Source organism: Paralichthys olivaceus, chromosome 20 (genome assembly GCF_024713975.1).
Source record: "Paralichthys olivaceus isolate ysfri-2021 chromosome 20, ASM2471397v2, whole genome shotgun sequence".
Classification (NCBI taxonomy): Eukaryota; Metazoa; Chordata; class Actinopteri; order Pleuronectiformes; family Paralichthyidae; genus Paralichthys; species Paralichthys olivaceus.
Window position 1 is genome coordinate 9,870,433 of NC_091112.1, and position 15,542 is coordinate 9,885,974.

Here is a 15,542-nt window from a genome sequence, read left to right on the forward strand (position 1 = left end):
AAATCAGATTATAGCTTGTTTTATGAATCTCAGATTGATGAGTTGCCACCTACATCCTTACCCTTTTTTCTTTAGTTTAGTTACAGAAGGAGAACATCAACAACACAGTCCAAGACTTATTAGGATAATGATGCTTGTCGTAAAGATAGCACATATGCAGGAAGCCAGGAAATTATACTAAACATTTCAACATGATTGAAACTGAAATCAGCATCAATAACAACACAACAAAAATATACATATATCAAAAATATTATATATTAAACATAAACTATATACATAATAAACAATATAATTTCGACTGTATTTATGTAGCACTTTTCGAGTCTTATAGAACACTCAAAGTGGTTTACACTATAAGTAAAATTTATGTTTTATCACACATTCATTTAGAGGTAAACATACTACTGTTTGCCCAAGGACTGGAGAAGCTGGGGATTAAACCACCAACCTTCTGGTTCCCACATCCTGAGCCACAGCAACCCAAATTATGATGTGCTCATACCCTTTCTCAAAATCATGTAAGTCCAAAGTTTGCTCTTCATTTGCAGTAGGTGGCGAGTAGTTTGCAAAGGTAACCAAAGCTGACAGAGCTCCAACACAATCCCTCGAATGGTAGATATGGATGTCAGACCCATTTCCCAAAAAAAGCCTCCTCTAACCTATAGCATAACATTACCACCTAATTGGTAAAATGACCATAATTAAGGGTGCCTGTGTAGTTATTAGCTACTACAGCTGGACCATCGACTGTGTTTACATTTGCATTTATTATGTCTTTCAATATTGCAGGATTCTAACCTGAAAGCCTTTCCCTGGTGTGAGGAAGGCTTGTGTCTGACTGCATCGCTAAATGAAGGAGCTCTCCTCCAGCAGAATACATCTCTTTGAACCTGGCCGACAGCGGCACCGAGCCACAGACACACATTCAGCTCTCTGTGGGTTGCAGCTTGGTCATTATGCCCTACAGCCTGCTCTTAAACACCCTGCTGTGCCATTTACTTCACAGCCAACATCCCCTCCATTTACTGATGTGTTGCTCCATGCCACACCGCCTCACAGGGACTAAAACAAATTCTGTTTGGCGCTTCGACAGCAACGGCTGCTACTTAGAAATGGAAATAGAATAAGGAATATAAAATGCCAGCTTTTGTTCCCTGGGCAGTGGGAAGCTGTGTTCTGAATGAATAACAATGATGAAAATGTTGGTACTATTTTTTTAAATTTATCATTAAAATTGTTTCAGTCATAACCCCGTAAATTTGCCATATTTATGTCTGTCACACAATATAAGTGTGCTTTTAAAGGGATTTTCCAATATTTTTGATAGATACATACATTTGCCTGAATGAGAAGACACTAACATACTAATATATCTGTATAGTAAATATGTTTACAGGGAAACAGACTTCCTTTCTGATTGTGTCTGACCTCTAATACTAATTAATCAAAACTTTATATACTTACGCATACAAAAAAAGTGTAAAAACAATAAAGTGCTAATTATTGTATTTTCCAAAATGTTGGCCTATTCTTTCAATCAATCCTCAAAACCCTTTCCCATTTTTTTTTTCTAATTTATTCCAGCAACAAGAATTCCCCCAGTGTTTATTCTTATTTAACTTAATATTTTTTTTATTACTTTTCAGTTGGCAGTAGTATTTCATGTTTTATTTTTTAAGTCGAGTTTCATCTTCCATCCCTCATCTCTGTTATATCATATTCTCATTACCATCTTTGTTTTATGACATCTGCAAAACGCAGACGTCAAAATGCTGCATCCTCATGCCAAAATCTTATTATAGTCTTTTTCTATGTGAGCATTGAGCAGAACTGCCCTCGCATGGCATGCACCGCTCTGTTCTGTACCTTTGTACTCCGTCCAGGTAGCAGAGAATGAAAAATTCCCTGGATGTCAGGCTTTTGTGTTGCTGACATATGCTCATGCGTGTATGTGCTCATGGATGCCCTGAGAAAGAGTAAAAACGTAAAAAGAGATAACGAAAGAAAGACGACAAATAGGAGAAAAGTGAAGGCTGGCGAGGGACTGAGCCCAGGAGGTAAGGGGCCAGAGGAGGTCTGAATTCCGACAGCCTTTTGAAAATAGAGCATCCCACACACAGATGTTCACGATCACTGCACCACACAATTAATAACAATAATAATGACTGCTGTGACAACTGGAGGATCAGGAGGCATTGATTGATTGGATGATAATTCTGTGAATTGGCTGGTGGAATTATTTACTTTGGAGCAGCTGTTGGTAGCAAAAGCAGACAATGTCTAATTAATCCAGTTTGGTGTCAGTCTGCTGATGAAAGACGAAAAGAAAACGAGAAGTCATGGAAAGTTGAAAAAGCTGCGATCACAGAGCCTCTGACCCGATGAACTGAACTCAGCCTCGGAGAAAGGTTAAAATGGCCATCACTCAGATGTCAGATAATTTAGATAATGTCATCATTATCTGATTCAGTCACGATTAAAATAGTTAATAGTGGTAAGAGGAATTTGCAGAAGGAGAAACAAGCCTGAGACAAAATCTAAACGTCTGCCTGACATGTTTCAACATCATAAACAGCTCCTCAGATCAGTGACCGTACCCCAGCTGCAGCTCACTTGTTTTAAACCTCTAGTTCAAAATGAGATGCATGATGCAGTAAACCTGATCAAAAAGACAGACGATGAAGAAGGACACCGCATTCCTGCTTTGATTCTTCTCAGAGAAATGACGTTGGATGGGATGCAGTGGGGGTGAAAGGGGTTATCTGTACTCCCCAGGAATAAATAGTTGGAAAAAGAAGAAAAGTTTCATGAAGCCAAATAAAGACTATGGATGCGTCCTTTCCATTATTTTGGCAAATACTTGAACACAGACCAAGGAATGATTGTTTCTGCGTGCTGTAGAGAAGGAGAATGAAACAGGCTCAGGTCAGAGGCTCAACTAAAAGAGTTATTGGTTTAGGAGGAGGTGATGCCTGAGTGCGTCTCGACACATCACATGTCTGGGTGAACACGTACACACGGAACAGAAAGTACGAAGATAGACGTGTTCCGATTATCTATAATCTAATAAATCTGTTAAAACAAAGAGCCATCCCACAAACTGATGAGTGTCTTGCTGAACTGTTATTTTAAAAAGTTATCTACCAAAATGCGTGCTTCAGCATGTGTCCTCCTACAGTCCAAAGGTTAATTGGAGACTCTAAATCAAACCATCATTGTGAATGTGAATAGGAATGGGTGTTGGCCCTGCAATACACTTCCCTGGGGGCCACCAACCAAGGTCAGTGGTTGGATCTCTCGCATGCCCGAGTCTGCATGCCAAAGTCCACATGCCAAAGTGTCCTTGGGCAAGATACTGATCACCAAGTTGCTCCTGACAGCTGTGCCAGCAGTGTGTGAATGGATGACTGTAGCTTGTTCTATAAGCACTTTGAGTGTTAATAAAACACTCACACAGAAAAGCCCTGGGAGGATGGCTGGATGGAAATAATGCAAGTTTTTAAGAGTTTGGAGACAGTAAGGGTAAAAAAAAATATTGGAATCCAACATGAGTATCCACAGCTATTGTTTATTGGAAAATAACAAATATCTTGAGTCAAGCATGCTCTGATTGGCATTCACACATTCATTCATAAGATGCATATCTGCACGAGCACACACAGAGTTATAGTCATCATGGAGGTTCAATGAAAGAAGGACTCTCTTAAATGCTATACGGATTATCTATAAATCTATAAAAGTTAATGGAGTAGAGCACAAATGTTGCGTTAAGTTATACTTCTGTGATGGCTACATCTGTGCATGCACTCAACATTTCACTCATTTGCTGCTTTCGTGCCTTCGCCATCCCATCCTGTCGTGTGGTCCTAGCCCCCTGGTCCATGACACCCAAAGTATCTATTGATGTGTGAAGCAAGTACCGTTTGAAATCACGTCTTCTCAGGTGTCAGCTCTGCCTTTACCTGTAGTTCAGAGCTGATTGAAACGTCCATAGGGTCAGTAAGGGGAAAACAACACCGATGTGTGTGTTGAACAGATTGGTCCAGGGGCCGGATGCAGAAGAGCCTGGGAGAGAGGCTGACTCTGAAATAGGCCGGGGCTGGAGTTTGAAGCGGGCCGGAGGGGGAAGGGGCCCAGTGTTGCCATGGCGGCTGCGGTAGCTACAGAAAGTTGATGCTGTAGGAGAGTCGAGGCCAGAGGTTTGGTCAGGTCTTGTTTCTTCTGTAGAGCCAGTCGAATCTGAGGAGGAAATGGACACATGAAACACAATCAAGATTTTTATTCTGTGGAAAGTGAACAGTATGAAACCAGAGAGGGACAAGACGAGAAGGTGTCAGCAGCTACTTTACAAATAGCGTTAGAAGCTGTCCCAGTTATAAACATCTTAATCTTAATAAGACAGTTTCTGACATAGAAGTAAAACATTTCAGACGGAAGATTTTTCAACTCCTATCATATCTCTGACTAGCTGTCTCATTGGCAGTAGGGAGTGGAGCTTCCTGGAAAGGGCTCTGGAGAATCACCTCTTGTACACAAACACACTGATGAGGAGGGAAAGTAAATCGAGCTTCAGCAGCGAACTTACCGCCTGGAAAGTCTGGTGCCGCTGGGTGGGAGTGTAAGGGCTGAATTTGGGCTTGGCCGGTTTACCTGCAGCTCTGTCCTTGTGTCTCCTGCTGCTGATGTGCTGGAGAGGGGAGACAGATGGACAGAGAAATGCTGCAATAGATAAACGCAGAGATGCAGACAGCACAGAAACAGAAAGAAAGCGACCATCACTTTTGTTTAGAAATTTGAATAATCAGCGAAGAGGGAATTAAGGGAAGCCTAATCAAAAGTTCCTACTTAGACGATTCAGGCAGAATGTGGATAATTTGTTGGCGCAGACTTTGAGGTTCAAAATATTCATGGGAGGTGGGTTAGGAAATTTGACAAGCACAAGCAGATGGCTACAGCTAGTGCGGCACACAATCAGCAGTGAACTGCTAAATATTCATGAGCACCTGGCCAAAGACAACGTTTAAACAGTCAGATATGAGGACCGACACTATGCATTCATATTGCCAACAGATGCTAATGCTATCATCACATTCAGACTAAGCTCAGTATCTTTGCACTCCATGATGAGCGATCTGTGAGTTTCACTTTTTGGCCGTGACAGGTGTGAGATGTTCACGCTGTGATTTGGAATAAATATGCATGGTCCTGAATTGCTGGTGGCTCTGCTGACGCATTTGACTGTCTCTCCTTTGTGAGCGACAATTCCGTGTGACAATTCATAGCTTCACATGCACAAGAGGCCCCAACCAGTGAGAGTGATGGGCCAGTTTCTTGTGTCACCTGCCCAGTGTTAGTGTGTTATTTAGTAAGTTAATTGTGTTCTTTGTTGCATTATGCTCATATACTGTATATGAACATGGATGATATGTTGTCACTCTCTCCCATTTTACAAAAAGTGACAAATATTCCAAATTACAGATGCTGTCCTTTTGTGGTTTTGACATAATTTTGAACCAGAGCAGTAACGATTGGGGCATGGAGCCCCGGTCTGAAGTGCCTGTCAATGTATGTCACAGCTGACAATCGTGACTTTTTGCAAACATAAACCTACATCAGTGTGATAAGAAGTACTTTATATGACAGAAAACATCTTTGTAAAAAATGTATTTGAAATCTCCTATCGCCTTTTTATCTGGTCAATGCCCCATCTGCTAACATGGAGGTGGCAGGATATATTCCAGACAGCCTCTAAGGAGCAATCTAGATGATTTGGTTTCACTCTTGTGGAGCAGCTATGTCATCCATCTTTATATCCAGTCAATGATTACGCACACAGACTCGGAGAAAAAAAAGATCAGACAAGTACATAACTAGAAAAAGAAGAATGTTATCTGTCCCAAGCTCTATGAATACAATCTGCATCAAATAAGTTTTCACAAACACAAAACAAGCAAGATTAAAGACATTTACTAAAAGGTGTAGCCCGTATATATCCTTGCATAATGAGCTTAGAAATCATAAAACAGACTGTCTTCAATCACACCTAAATTAAATAGAAAAGCGTTTCCGGCTGAGGGGGAATATCAAACCTGCCTGTTTTTATAGCTAATGGTAAATGTAAAAGTGGATTTGTGCACACAGAAGAATGGCTCAAAAATTACAGCTTGTAATTTAGGTTTGTACCAAACATCAACATCTTATGAATAAGGAACTGTGTGTGCAAGTTTGCAAAAGTAAAAAAAAATTAATGACTCCCAGAATGTTCATGCAAAGGCTTTCTAAAGAACCACTGTTATATTCAGGCATATTCACATCTGTTCCAATACTGAATCATTTCAAATGTATGTCTGACATTTGGGCGCTCCTTCCACATGATATCCAAGACTGAGGACTCACTTAGTAACTTCAACTTAACAACTTCGCTTAGTATTGTCGTGTGTTACAATTACAGTGAGAAACATTCATCTCTGTGTGAATCACTGTACCAACTAACTGACCTAAGCTTCGTTTTTCACTTGGCATTTTCATCAATGAACCTGTTTGAGCTGAGTCTCGGAGTTGACATGCACATCGCAGATCTCACAGTGGAAAGTTTTGTTCTGGAGTCCGGTCGACGACTCCGGCGGCGCGGCCCACTTGGCTTTCACCCCCGCCCTGGGAAAGGACTTGATGGCTCCATCGCCACTTCGAGCTTCGAGCATGGTCTTGTGCTTAGTGCCTGCAGGAGATATAAAGTCGCTTCGGCATCAGGATCAAACACAGTGCATAGGGTAAACCTGACAACTGCAATGAGTTTCTCACCGCTGTTGTGGGCCTGCAGCTGCGAAGCGGAGTTGACAGCCACCTTGCAGAGGGAGCAGTACAGGAGACGAATAGCTTTCTCTTCTTCTGTCTCCTCCTCTGGGACAACCTCCGCATCCCCAACTCCCTGCGTCTCTGTCTCTGTCGTCCTCGGGCTGGGTGACAGCGAGGATTCAGACGGTGGTTTCACAGTTTCAGTGGGGCCGCTGCTCGTTGGCGCAGCCTCGGAAGCAGGGTTTGGGGCTGGAGGTTCTGAGGAGTACATTGAGACGTGTGAGAAACAAACAGAAAGAGAGAGGGAGAGGGAGTGGGAACAAACATTTTTCTATTTATCTTGTATTCTCTGAAATTCCTGAACTCTTGCACCACTTTCAAGTCTTCCTCAGAGACAGAGATAAAAACTCACCAGGCTACAAGTGATTAGAAGCTCTAGCAACCTCTCTAATAACACTGATAATCAATGATTTCCCATAGGATCTGTCTCCCAGCACTCAAACAGTTTTGTGTTGAAATGCTTTGGCTCTAATATGTATTTTTAAGCAGTTCCCTGGAGGAGCCAGTGCTGATTTGAGGATTCAGACTTTGCTAATAATAATGATTAGCGCTGCCTGGCTGAGTAAGTGTCTGTGAGTTACCATTGATTCCTCACTCTGAGAGGCAGAGCAGGCTGTTTGCTGAAGTAACCCTCAGAGGCCTCTCCTGCCGTCTCCTCCACTTGCCCTACACTAACTCCAAACTGGAAATGATCACTCTTTCTTTCCCTCACACAAACAAACTCTTATATCAGCGGTGTCACACGCAATTCTTCTATCTTTTTTTCACTCTTTTGCTTGCAGCGAAATTTGTTATTTTCATTCCTTAACACCCACACACATGCAAAAGTAGCATATCAGCACTGGCGCATGTATACGCGCTCATGTTGGAGAGCACTTGGCACTTTCACATTTATGCTGACATATTTCCAGGCACTAGTGTAGGTGACTGCTTACACACACACACAGATACACAAACACACTGCACAGCTTCCCAGAGATCACACATTCAAAGCAGTGTGTTTTTGATCACAGGAGGCTACTGAATGAGGTGGGTAAATGTAGACATGAAGAAGAAGCAGAGGATAATGCTCAACCTTTAATCTCCTCACTGTGAAACCCAAAGCAGCAGGAGGTCTATCACATCAAAGAGTTAAAAGTCACGAGTGGGAAAAGAAGGTTTGGGTTGTACATTTAAATATCTAACTCTGTAATATATTTAATGTCTGCATACACACACACACTTGTGCAGTGCGTGTGTGTGTTTGTGTCTGCAGAGACACACACCTCTTGATGTTGTGTCAGAGCTGGAGGGCTGCGAGCAGGGCGACGGGAGGATTTGCGATGTGGTTTCCTTGGCGATTGGTTCAGAGGTCCTGATCTTTAAATCTGGGCCGTCAAGAGCTTTCAGCCTTTTCGCGTGTTTGGTGCCACTATAATGGGAAGACGCCTGCACCTGTGCACAAGAGCAAGCAAGAGAGTATGAACTAACTGCATACACACAATTATTTTCTCATGGAAACTTGACGTTTTTATTTTAAATTAGAATACTTGTCTTGAATGATAAATATGCTTTGGTTTTAGAGGCTGATATTAATCCCATATTGGTTGACAGAGCAACCCACACAGAGCAACAAGTAAATTTTTATAATAATATTCCTGATGTAAGTGCAAGATACTGCTGTTTTTCATGTATTTTACCTGTCAACACTTTCCCAGACTTTCTTACTGGAAATAGAATGTGAATCGTTCTGCATTCAGCACAATGGAAAATATAACACCCTGCAAAGGTCAAATATTAGAGGTGTGCACATTTCACCCAGTGAATAAAGCAGGCGGCTCTAACCCCTCAGAACCAGCATGACAGGGCAGGGCTCCTCAGCTGTCATGCAAAAGGGTGTGTGTGAGAAATAAAATTAGCCCAGAAAGAAAAACAATTAAAGCGTTTCTTTTATGCACGACACCGCCCACCTCAGAGTTGAACTTCAGTCGACACACTCCACAGGAGCTTGTCTTCCTCTTCAGCTGCGAGGTAAGCCCGAAGCCGGGGCTGATCAGAGCTTTGTGGACATGATCCATCTGCAACAATGAGTCGTGAAAGTGATCACGTACGTTGTAAATGACACACTGTCTGCAAACAATGTGTTTAGAGAAGCACATAATTAAAATTCTCTTGGAGGTAAGAAGCAGCGGAATGAGGGAGTAGCTGATCTGGCACCCAGTCAGACATGAACACAAACACATAGCTGGTGCAATACATGTATATACATGTACACACACACACAGTAACATTTACTAACATTCAATAAGGAGCGTTTCAAAAGGGACCTGGGGGCCTACATCGAACCAAACCAACCCAAACCCCCAAACTGCATAATTCCAATCTATAATTTAAATTATAAACAGTGCAGCCCCCCCCCCTCCAGGTACATCATAAACACACATTTTGAGTCTCTAGTCTTCAACCAAACCTCTAAAATTATGGAGCAGAGAGTTAGTGGCATGGGGCCTCATTAGGGGGTTCCCGACTATGGTGTCATATCAGATCATACAACATAAGGGGGTTGTCAAAACATTGTCAATGCTGTAGACTAATATAATCAACTGTTCTTGGGGCCCCCCGCTCAGCTCGGGGGTCTCGGCCAATTGCCTTTGACTACACTGTTGAAACACTCCAAGGCAGCAGAAAAACTGGACAAACACAAACCCATAAAAGGTACAAAAGAACACTCCATGGATCAGAACCACTTTGTTGTAGTGCAATATAGATTCTCACGGACAGCAGAGAAGTAGATGACGTCACATATGTTATTTGAACATGGTTAAAACTGTCCTGATCCTTCCTGCAGTTAAAAACCATCATTATTGGAATCCAGTCGGACCACAGTGTAGCAAACTTGATCACATCCTCTGCTCTCCATGGTGGATGAGATACAAACTTTTTACAACCATCTTTAAAGTCTGGGGGGGTGGGGAGTGTTTACGCGCCCAGCCCTGTTCCGGGAAGACTCCACGACACCAACCCTGCAGAGGGTCTTTACCGTCAAACAGTTTTAGGTGGGGTCTTTAAACACTCCCTGCAAGATGTGATCAGTTCCTGTTACAATATAGATACAAGCTACACAGCTTTATAGCCAAAGCTACGGATGTTTGATCTGGTGTAAGAATATTTGTGTTGTTGCGGATCAACTGCTTGTGTTTGTAGTGCTGAACATGAATTCTTTGCTTTTAAAAGTAAAACATGTAACGGAATCTCTCTCACTCTTCCTTTCTCGGGGTGTGTGTGTGTGTGTGTGTGTGTGTGTGTGTGTGTGTGTGTGTGTGTGTTGCTCATTTTCTTTGATCATCACTCGAGGCAGCTGCTCTGGAATGATTCTCAGCAGTCTCTTATCTCTCTCTGATTCCTTGCAGCTATTTGTGTGTATAAGACAAACAAATGTAACAAAAAAACAGTTTCATGTGAAACGTGTAGAATACAAATTATGAAACAGAAATCATTCATGAGACATTTGTAACGACCATGACGTGTAAATCTACTGTGAAACATTTATTAGACAGCAGTTATGATAATGTGAGTGTAGTTTTAAGTCCGAACGAGCAGGAGCATTTTAACTAAAAGCCTCTCGTCTCAGTCCCCTCCTCCCTCATCAGCCCCAGGCTCCTGTATCACCATCTGACCTTCCATCACACATTCCTGACTTCACCCCTCCATCTGCTCTCCTCCAAACCCTCTGCTGCTCCCTCCGTCTCCATGTGATCAAAGTCATCCCCCTGCCTCCCTGTACACTCACCCTCCTACCCCTCACTCCCACTCCACACTCTGGGATGGAGCAGCACCTGTGGCAAAGTCATTTTGACCCTTTTTTTTACACTGGCTATTCTTTCCTCTCACGAATATCACCTGCAGAAACGAACCCAGCTCTTTCTATCTGTACTTTCTGCTTATTGTCACATTAAAGCTATCAAGCTACTGTGGAATCATCTCGCAGTTTCATTTAAGGAGGCAGACACCCTCTCTACATTTAAGAGTATGATTCAGTAAATGAAGGCGTGGCCTCTACCACACAGCTCCAATTACAATCGGCTTGTTCCCTCTAGACCTCCTCACACGTAGCAGTGATGGCCTGTCAGACACTCTGCTCCGTGCAGAAAGTTATGACTGAAACATATGGGGGAAGTGAAGTGAAGTAAAACAGACTTTTTCCTGGAGCACATTCAAGAGCCCCAACATTTTTTATGATAAATGTTCCTGGATTTACACTGTGTCCCAGCATGACAGTTACGTGTGAATGCATGACGACAAGCCTCTAAAAATGGGTGGGTTATGATGAATGAGCTGCTGCTTTTGGTTCTTTGTCATTTTAATTTGTACTCGCCTGGAAGCAAACACGTTTCATGTTTTCATTTTCAGGAAAAGAAGAACAAACAAACAAACACACACACACACACACACACACACACACACACTTGATGATATTTTTGTTCATATTTAATGTATAATGTATGTCTGTCCATCCATCATATTCTTGTGAACATGATATCTTAAATATATCTTTCTTTAAATTTGTGTCCAGCTGAACTCAAAGATGACTTGATTAGAATATTGGTGTTCAAAGGTCAAAGGTCAAGGTCACTGTAACCTCATAAAAAGCGTTTTGCTTTGTGAACATGTTGTCTTAAGAAGGCCTCAAGAGAATCATTTCAAAGATGCATGAATTAACTGATTAGATTTGTGGGGTCAAAGGTTAAGGTCACTGTGGCCTCACATAACATGGTCTTGTCCTCCAACATGACAACAAGTCTGCCTTTTGGGAATTCCTTCAAATGTTGACCAGTTGTCCTCAAAATATCTTATTGTCTATTTGTGGTGTCAGGCAGAGCGGGGGGGCCAGTGGAGAAAGTTTTAGAGAAATGAGGAGCGTAACGCTTCAGAAGCAAGAGAAGAATGTGAGAGGATGAGAAACAGGGAAGTTGACGGCAGGAGACAAAGTGGAAAATACAGAGAGAGGGCAGAAGAGGAGAGGGTAGAGAGGACATTAAGACCCCTGCCGATGTCTGATGTCTCTTCAGGTTTGAAGAGGATATACTCACACAGTCCTACACAAAAATAAATTTACTACACTCACTATTTTTTAGAATAATAACACAGGCAATATGCAGATACACTCTCCTCCTCTCAAACCCTCAATTTGTCTCTGTGTGTCTCTCTTACAAGAACACATCAGAGATTAGGGACGACACAAGAAAGCAAAGTAAAGATTGTGGAACAAAAAGAAAATTGTGGTTTTTGCTTCAGAGTGAGTCTTCAGCAAGACTCAGTGATGGTCTTATTAGTGGTTTTCAGCCTCTTCATGTCAGCAGCAAACAAACAGATCATTTTTTCTTGGCTGTGTGAGCCCAAAATAAATACACACACAAATGAAGTCTAAGATACTTATTTTCAGTGATGTGCATCTCACCATAGCAACAAGACATACTGTACATGTTTACTCCATCGATTTATGTCATTCCGCATATGATCACAATAGGAATATATTAAGACAAATAGCACAACTCCCCTGTAAACCTAAGTCAGCCTTCAGACTCTCCTGACACGTCAGCTCTCCTCTGGGCTTGCACAAGGCCAGCTCTGGCTCTCTCCACCTTCACCTCTCACAAACGCAGCAGCAGACAGCTCTATGAAAAGCTCTGTGTGAGGAATACCAAGGAATCAGATCTACCCCCCCAGGATGTGTGGAAATGTCACAGCTCTCTGCCTCAGTGGTGATATATTTGGAAAGATGTAGGCAGTGGGCTCATACATCTGTGTTTTTTTTTTAAATAACTCAAAGCAAGCAGTCGTCCACTATAAAGATTATGTTTGGGGGTTTTGTCCTTTCTTAAGTAGAGTATAGGTGAGATTGTGGTTGCCATGACTACCAGAGAGACTGGCAGTACTCACGTCAAAGAATCCAGGCAGCAGGTGGAAGGGGAGGAGGGGCTTTGGGTCAGGGGACGGCTGGGTCCTGCACAGCGTGGGACGGGCCAGCGGCGGCGAAATGCTTTGACACACATTACCTGAGACACGGCACAGCAGGGAGGAGACAGACAAATAAAAATAAGGAGAATTATCTCAGGAGGGGTGAGGTGATTCTTTAAGATGATGATTAAAAACTCCTGACCTCAAAGTGTCAGCGACCAAAATAATTAAAACTGTCAGAACAAAGCAGTTTTTTCTCTTTAGCTATAGGACACAAATTTATTGACTCCACTAAATTCTAAAATTACTAAAAGCCTAACTCTTCTAGAGCTGCAACCGTTAACTATTTCCAGAGTCTATTGAAAATGGAAATAGTGACAGTTTATTAAAATAGTGTACCATTACATATTTTGGAAATGTTGCCTTAAATGATCAATAATCAAATATTGACTAATGATTAATTGACTAGTCAGTTCAGCTCCAGAAGTCAAAATGATCATCTGGTGCTCTCCTGAATGTGTCATTAATCTTTAATATAAAAACGTGTCACGTTTTGAGCCTTTAGAGATCTTTAGAGTAACACACACACAAGCAATTACCAGTTATACATAACTCACTTATTATATCCAAATTAAACTAAATTATATTATTTCCCTGCAGGCATCAATAAGGGAATCTATCTATATCTATCTGAACTCTAACACGCAAAACACGTTAGTCCACATGCACACGCAGCATCAAACCTTCACACAAACATGCAGATGATTGAATGTGGTCATTAAAGTAAAAGCTTATTTACTAGTGTGCATGTTTCTCTGAGCGTTTGATCCAGGATCAGTTCACATGTGTAATCAACATCACGGCAACACACCCATCCGCTCTGACACTGTCTGATTACCTTTAACGAGCTGTGCGTGTGCGTGCGTGTGTGTGCGTGTGCGTGTGCGTGTGTGTGTGTAATGCTGTGTTTCATGCATTTGCAAGAATTTAGACCTTAAATAAGATGATTTCTGTGATTTTACATATATATACATATGAAATAATGTGCATGTAAGAGTGTAATAAATAATAAGTATAACAGTTTGTTATAGTATTATCCTTATTATACCATCATATTATCGTGTTATTGTAATTCTTATCAGAACTTTTATCCTTTATTAAACAGGATGAAATAATCACCTAGCCAACATTTTCATTTATAATAAAAACATAGGTATTTTCATTCACTTTGCTTAGTGAGTCTGTCTTCTTTTATATTCTCTACCATCATCTCTCCTGTTGTGACAGAATTCACAGTTATTTCTTTAAACATGTAGATCATACTTCAGAGCTGCAGTAGATAAATAAACCGCACAATCACTGTGTCTGTCTGTTCCACTGTGCAGGTGACTGACTTCACAAAGCTTCAACATAGCAACAAGTGACTCCGCTGCGTAAAACACACATACACACACTCCTCTGAAGATTAAAGCCATAATGCATCGTTTACATACCGAAATACATGTCGCCACCGAGCTGTAATCCGGTCGTTCAGTGTTTGATAAAAGTGTGTGTCATGTTCCAGGCGGAGATGAGGCTGCGCGTCTTCTCCTCCACACTCCGTCTCTCCCCTCCTGCATCGCCGTTGCTGCTCCTTCCCATCTGGATCCACCACTCCTCCTCCTCCTCCTCCTTCTCCTCCTCCTCCTCCCCTTCATCTCTTCACGACTCTTGCACCAGTCTACCCCTGCATCTCACATCTCCCAGAAATCTGTTTTTAATTCAGCAAAATAGACGGAAATTAACTTAATGAGTGCAGCACCCGCCCTGGATGAGTGTAACCCTCCGTGCCATCACAAACACTGCACTAAGAAGCACTTTCAGATTTTATACAGACTTAAGCAGTGTGTAACTCAGTATATATAAAAAACTACATAAGAGAAACGAGGATATCTCATCTTTATTGAAAATAACTAATCCTGCACCTGTAAGAGGATGAGGGGAAATCCTTCTGCTTGTCACAGGGGGGGTTTCTTCACGTCTCCAGGCTCTGTTGTCTTTTTTTGATTTATTTGAGAGAGCTCTGTGTTCTTCGTATTTGCCTCTGGAAATGGTTTCCATCCTCAGTCCTTTTCCTCTTTGGCCCATGGTATTTTTAGATGCATCCCGGAGCTTTCACTGGGCAGTGAGCAGAGGACACACTGCAGACAGCTGAAAAACAGACCAGCTGAAAACATCCCGGACTGCATGCAGACACACATGCAGGTTCTATATGCTTCTATGCAGGGTTGTGCATATGCATTCACTCACTAAGACTCAAACATGTGCTCAGATTTGACTTGCACACACACACGCATCCTCTGAGAGTTGGTTTACTGTATTTCTTGGCAGAGTGACCTTGCTTCAACTTTCTTGTCCTCAAGCCCAACCCCCCCCCCCATGTCAGGAAAGTGGACAACAACATGTGTTTTCCCACAGTACAGAACTCCAAGGAGACTTAGCTCAGGAAGACTGTCCACTCAACAACTGTTGAACTAAAAAAACCGGGCAAACACACTGCCTGTGTGTGTGTGTGTGTGTGTGTGTGTGTGTGTGTGTGTGTGTGTGTGTGTGTGTGTGTGTGTGTGTGTGTGTGTGTGTGTGTGTGTGTGTGTGTGTGTGTGTGTGTGTTTGCTCTTGCATTTGAACAAACAAGCCTGTTCATTAGTGATGCCCATGAATTCAGAACATATTTTTGATTAGTGAGCAGCACACAGACCTCACTACAA

At 42.1% G+C, this 15,542-nt stretch overlaps 1 protein-coding gene across 2 annotated transcripts; it reads right to left on the reverse strand.

Annotated features, from left to right (window-relative positions):
• Positions 1–3,550: 3,550 nt before the first annotated feature.
• Positions 3,551–15,062, reverse strand: LOC109631810 (zinc finger protein 385D-like). Of its 2 annotated transcripts, XM_020090806.2 has the most exons (9): positions 14,760–15,062; positions 14,289–14,545; positions 12,778–12,893; positions 8,808–8,915; positions 8,124–8,292; positions 6,805–7,056; positions 6,540–6,721; positions 4,589–4,690; positions 3,551–4,242 (listed from the first exon to the last, which is right to left on the reverse strand). In XM_020090806.2, exons 2-9 carry the CDS (start codon positions 14,296–14,298, stop codon positions 4,000–4,002), a joined length of 1,182 nt encoding a protein of 393 aa, XP_019946365.1. In that variant the 5' UTR covers positions 14,299–14,545; positions 14,760–15,062; the 3' UTR covers positions 3,551–3,999. The 2 variants fall into 2 exon arrangements, with proteins under 2 accessions (XP_019946365.1, XP_019946367.1); XM_020090808.2 differs by lacking the exon at positions 8,808–8,915.
• Positions 15,063–15,542: the final 480 nt, after the last annotated feature.

Coding starts and splice junctions, on each gene's coding strand:
- LOC109631810 (XM_020090806.2), bottom strand. Junction 8,916..12,777: donor TGCTGCCTGGATTCTTTGAC/GTGAGTACTGCC, acceptor TCATTGTTGCAG/ATGGATCATGTCCACAAAGC. Junction 7,057..8,123: donor CTCTGACACAACATCAAGAG/GTGTGTGTCTCT, acceptor TGTACTCCTCAG/AACCTCCAGCCCCAAACCCT.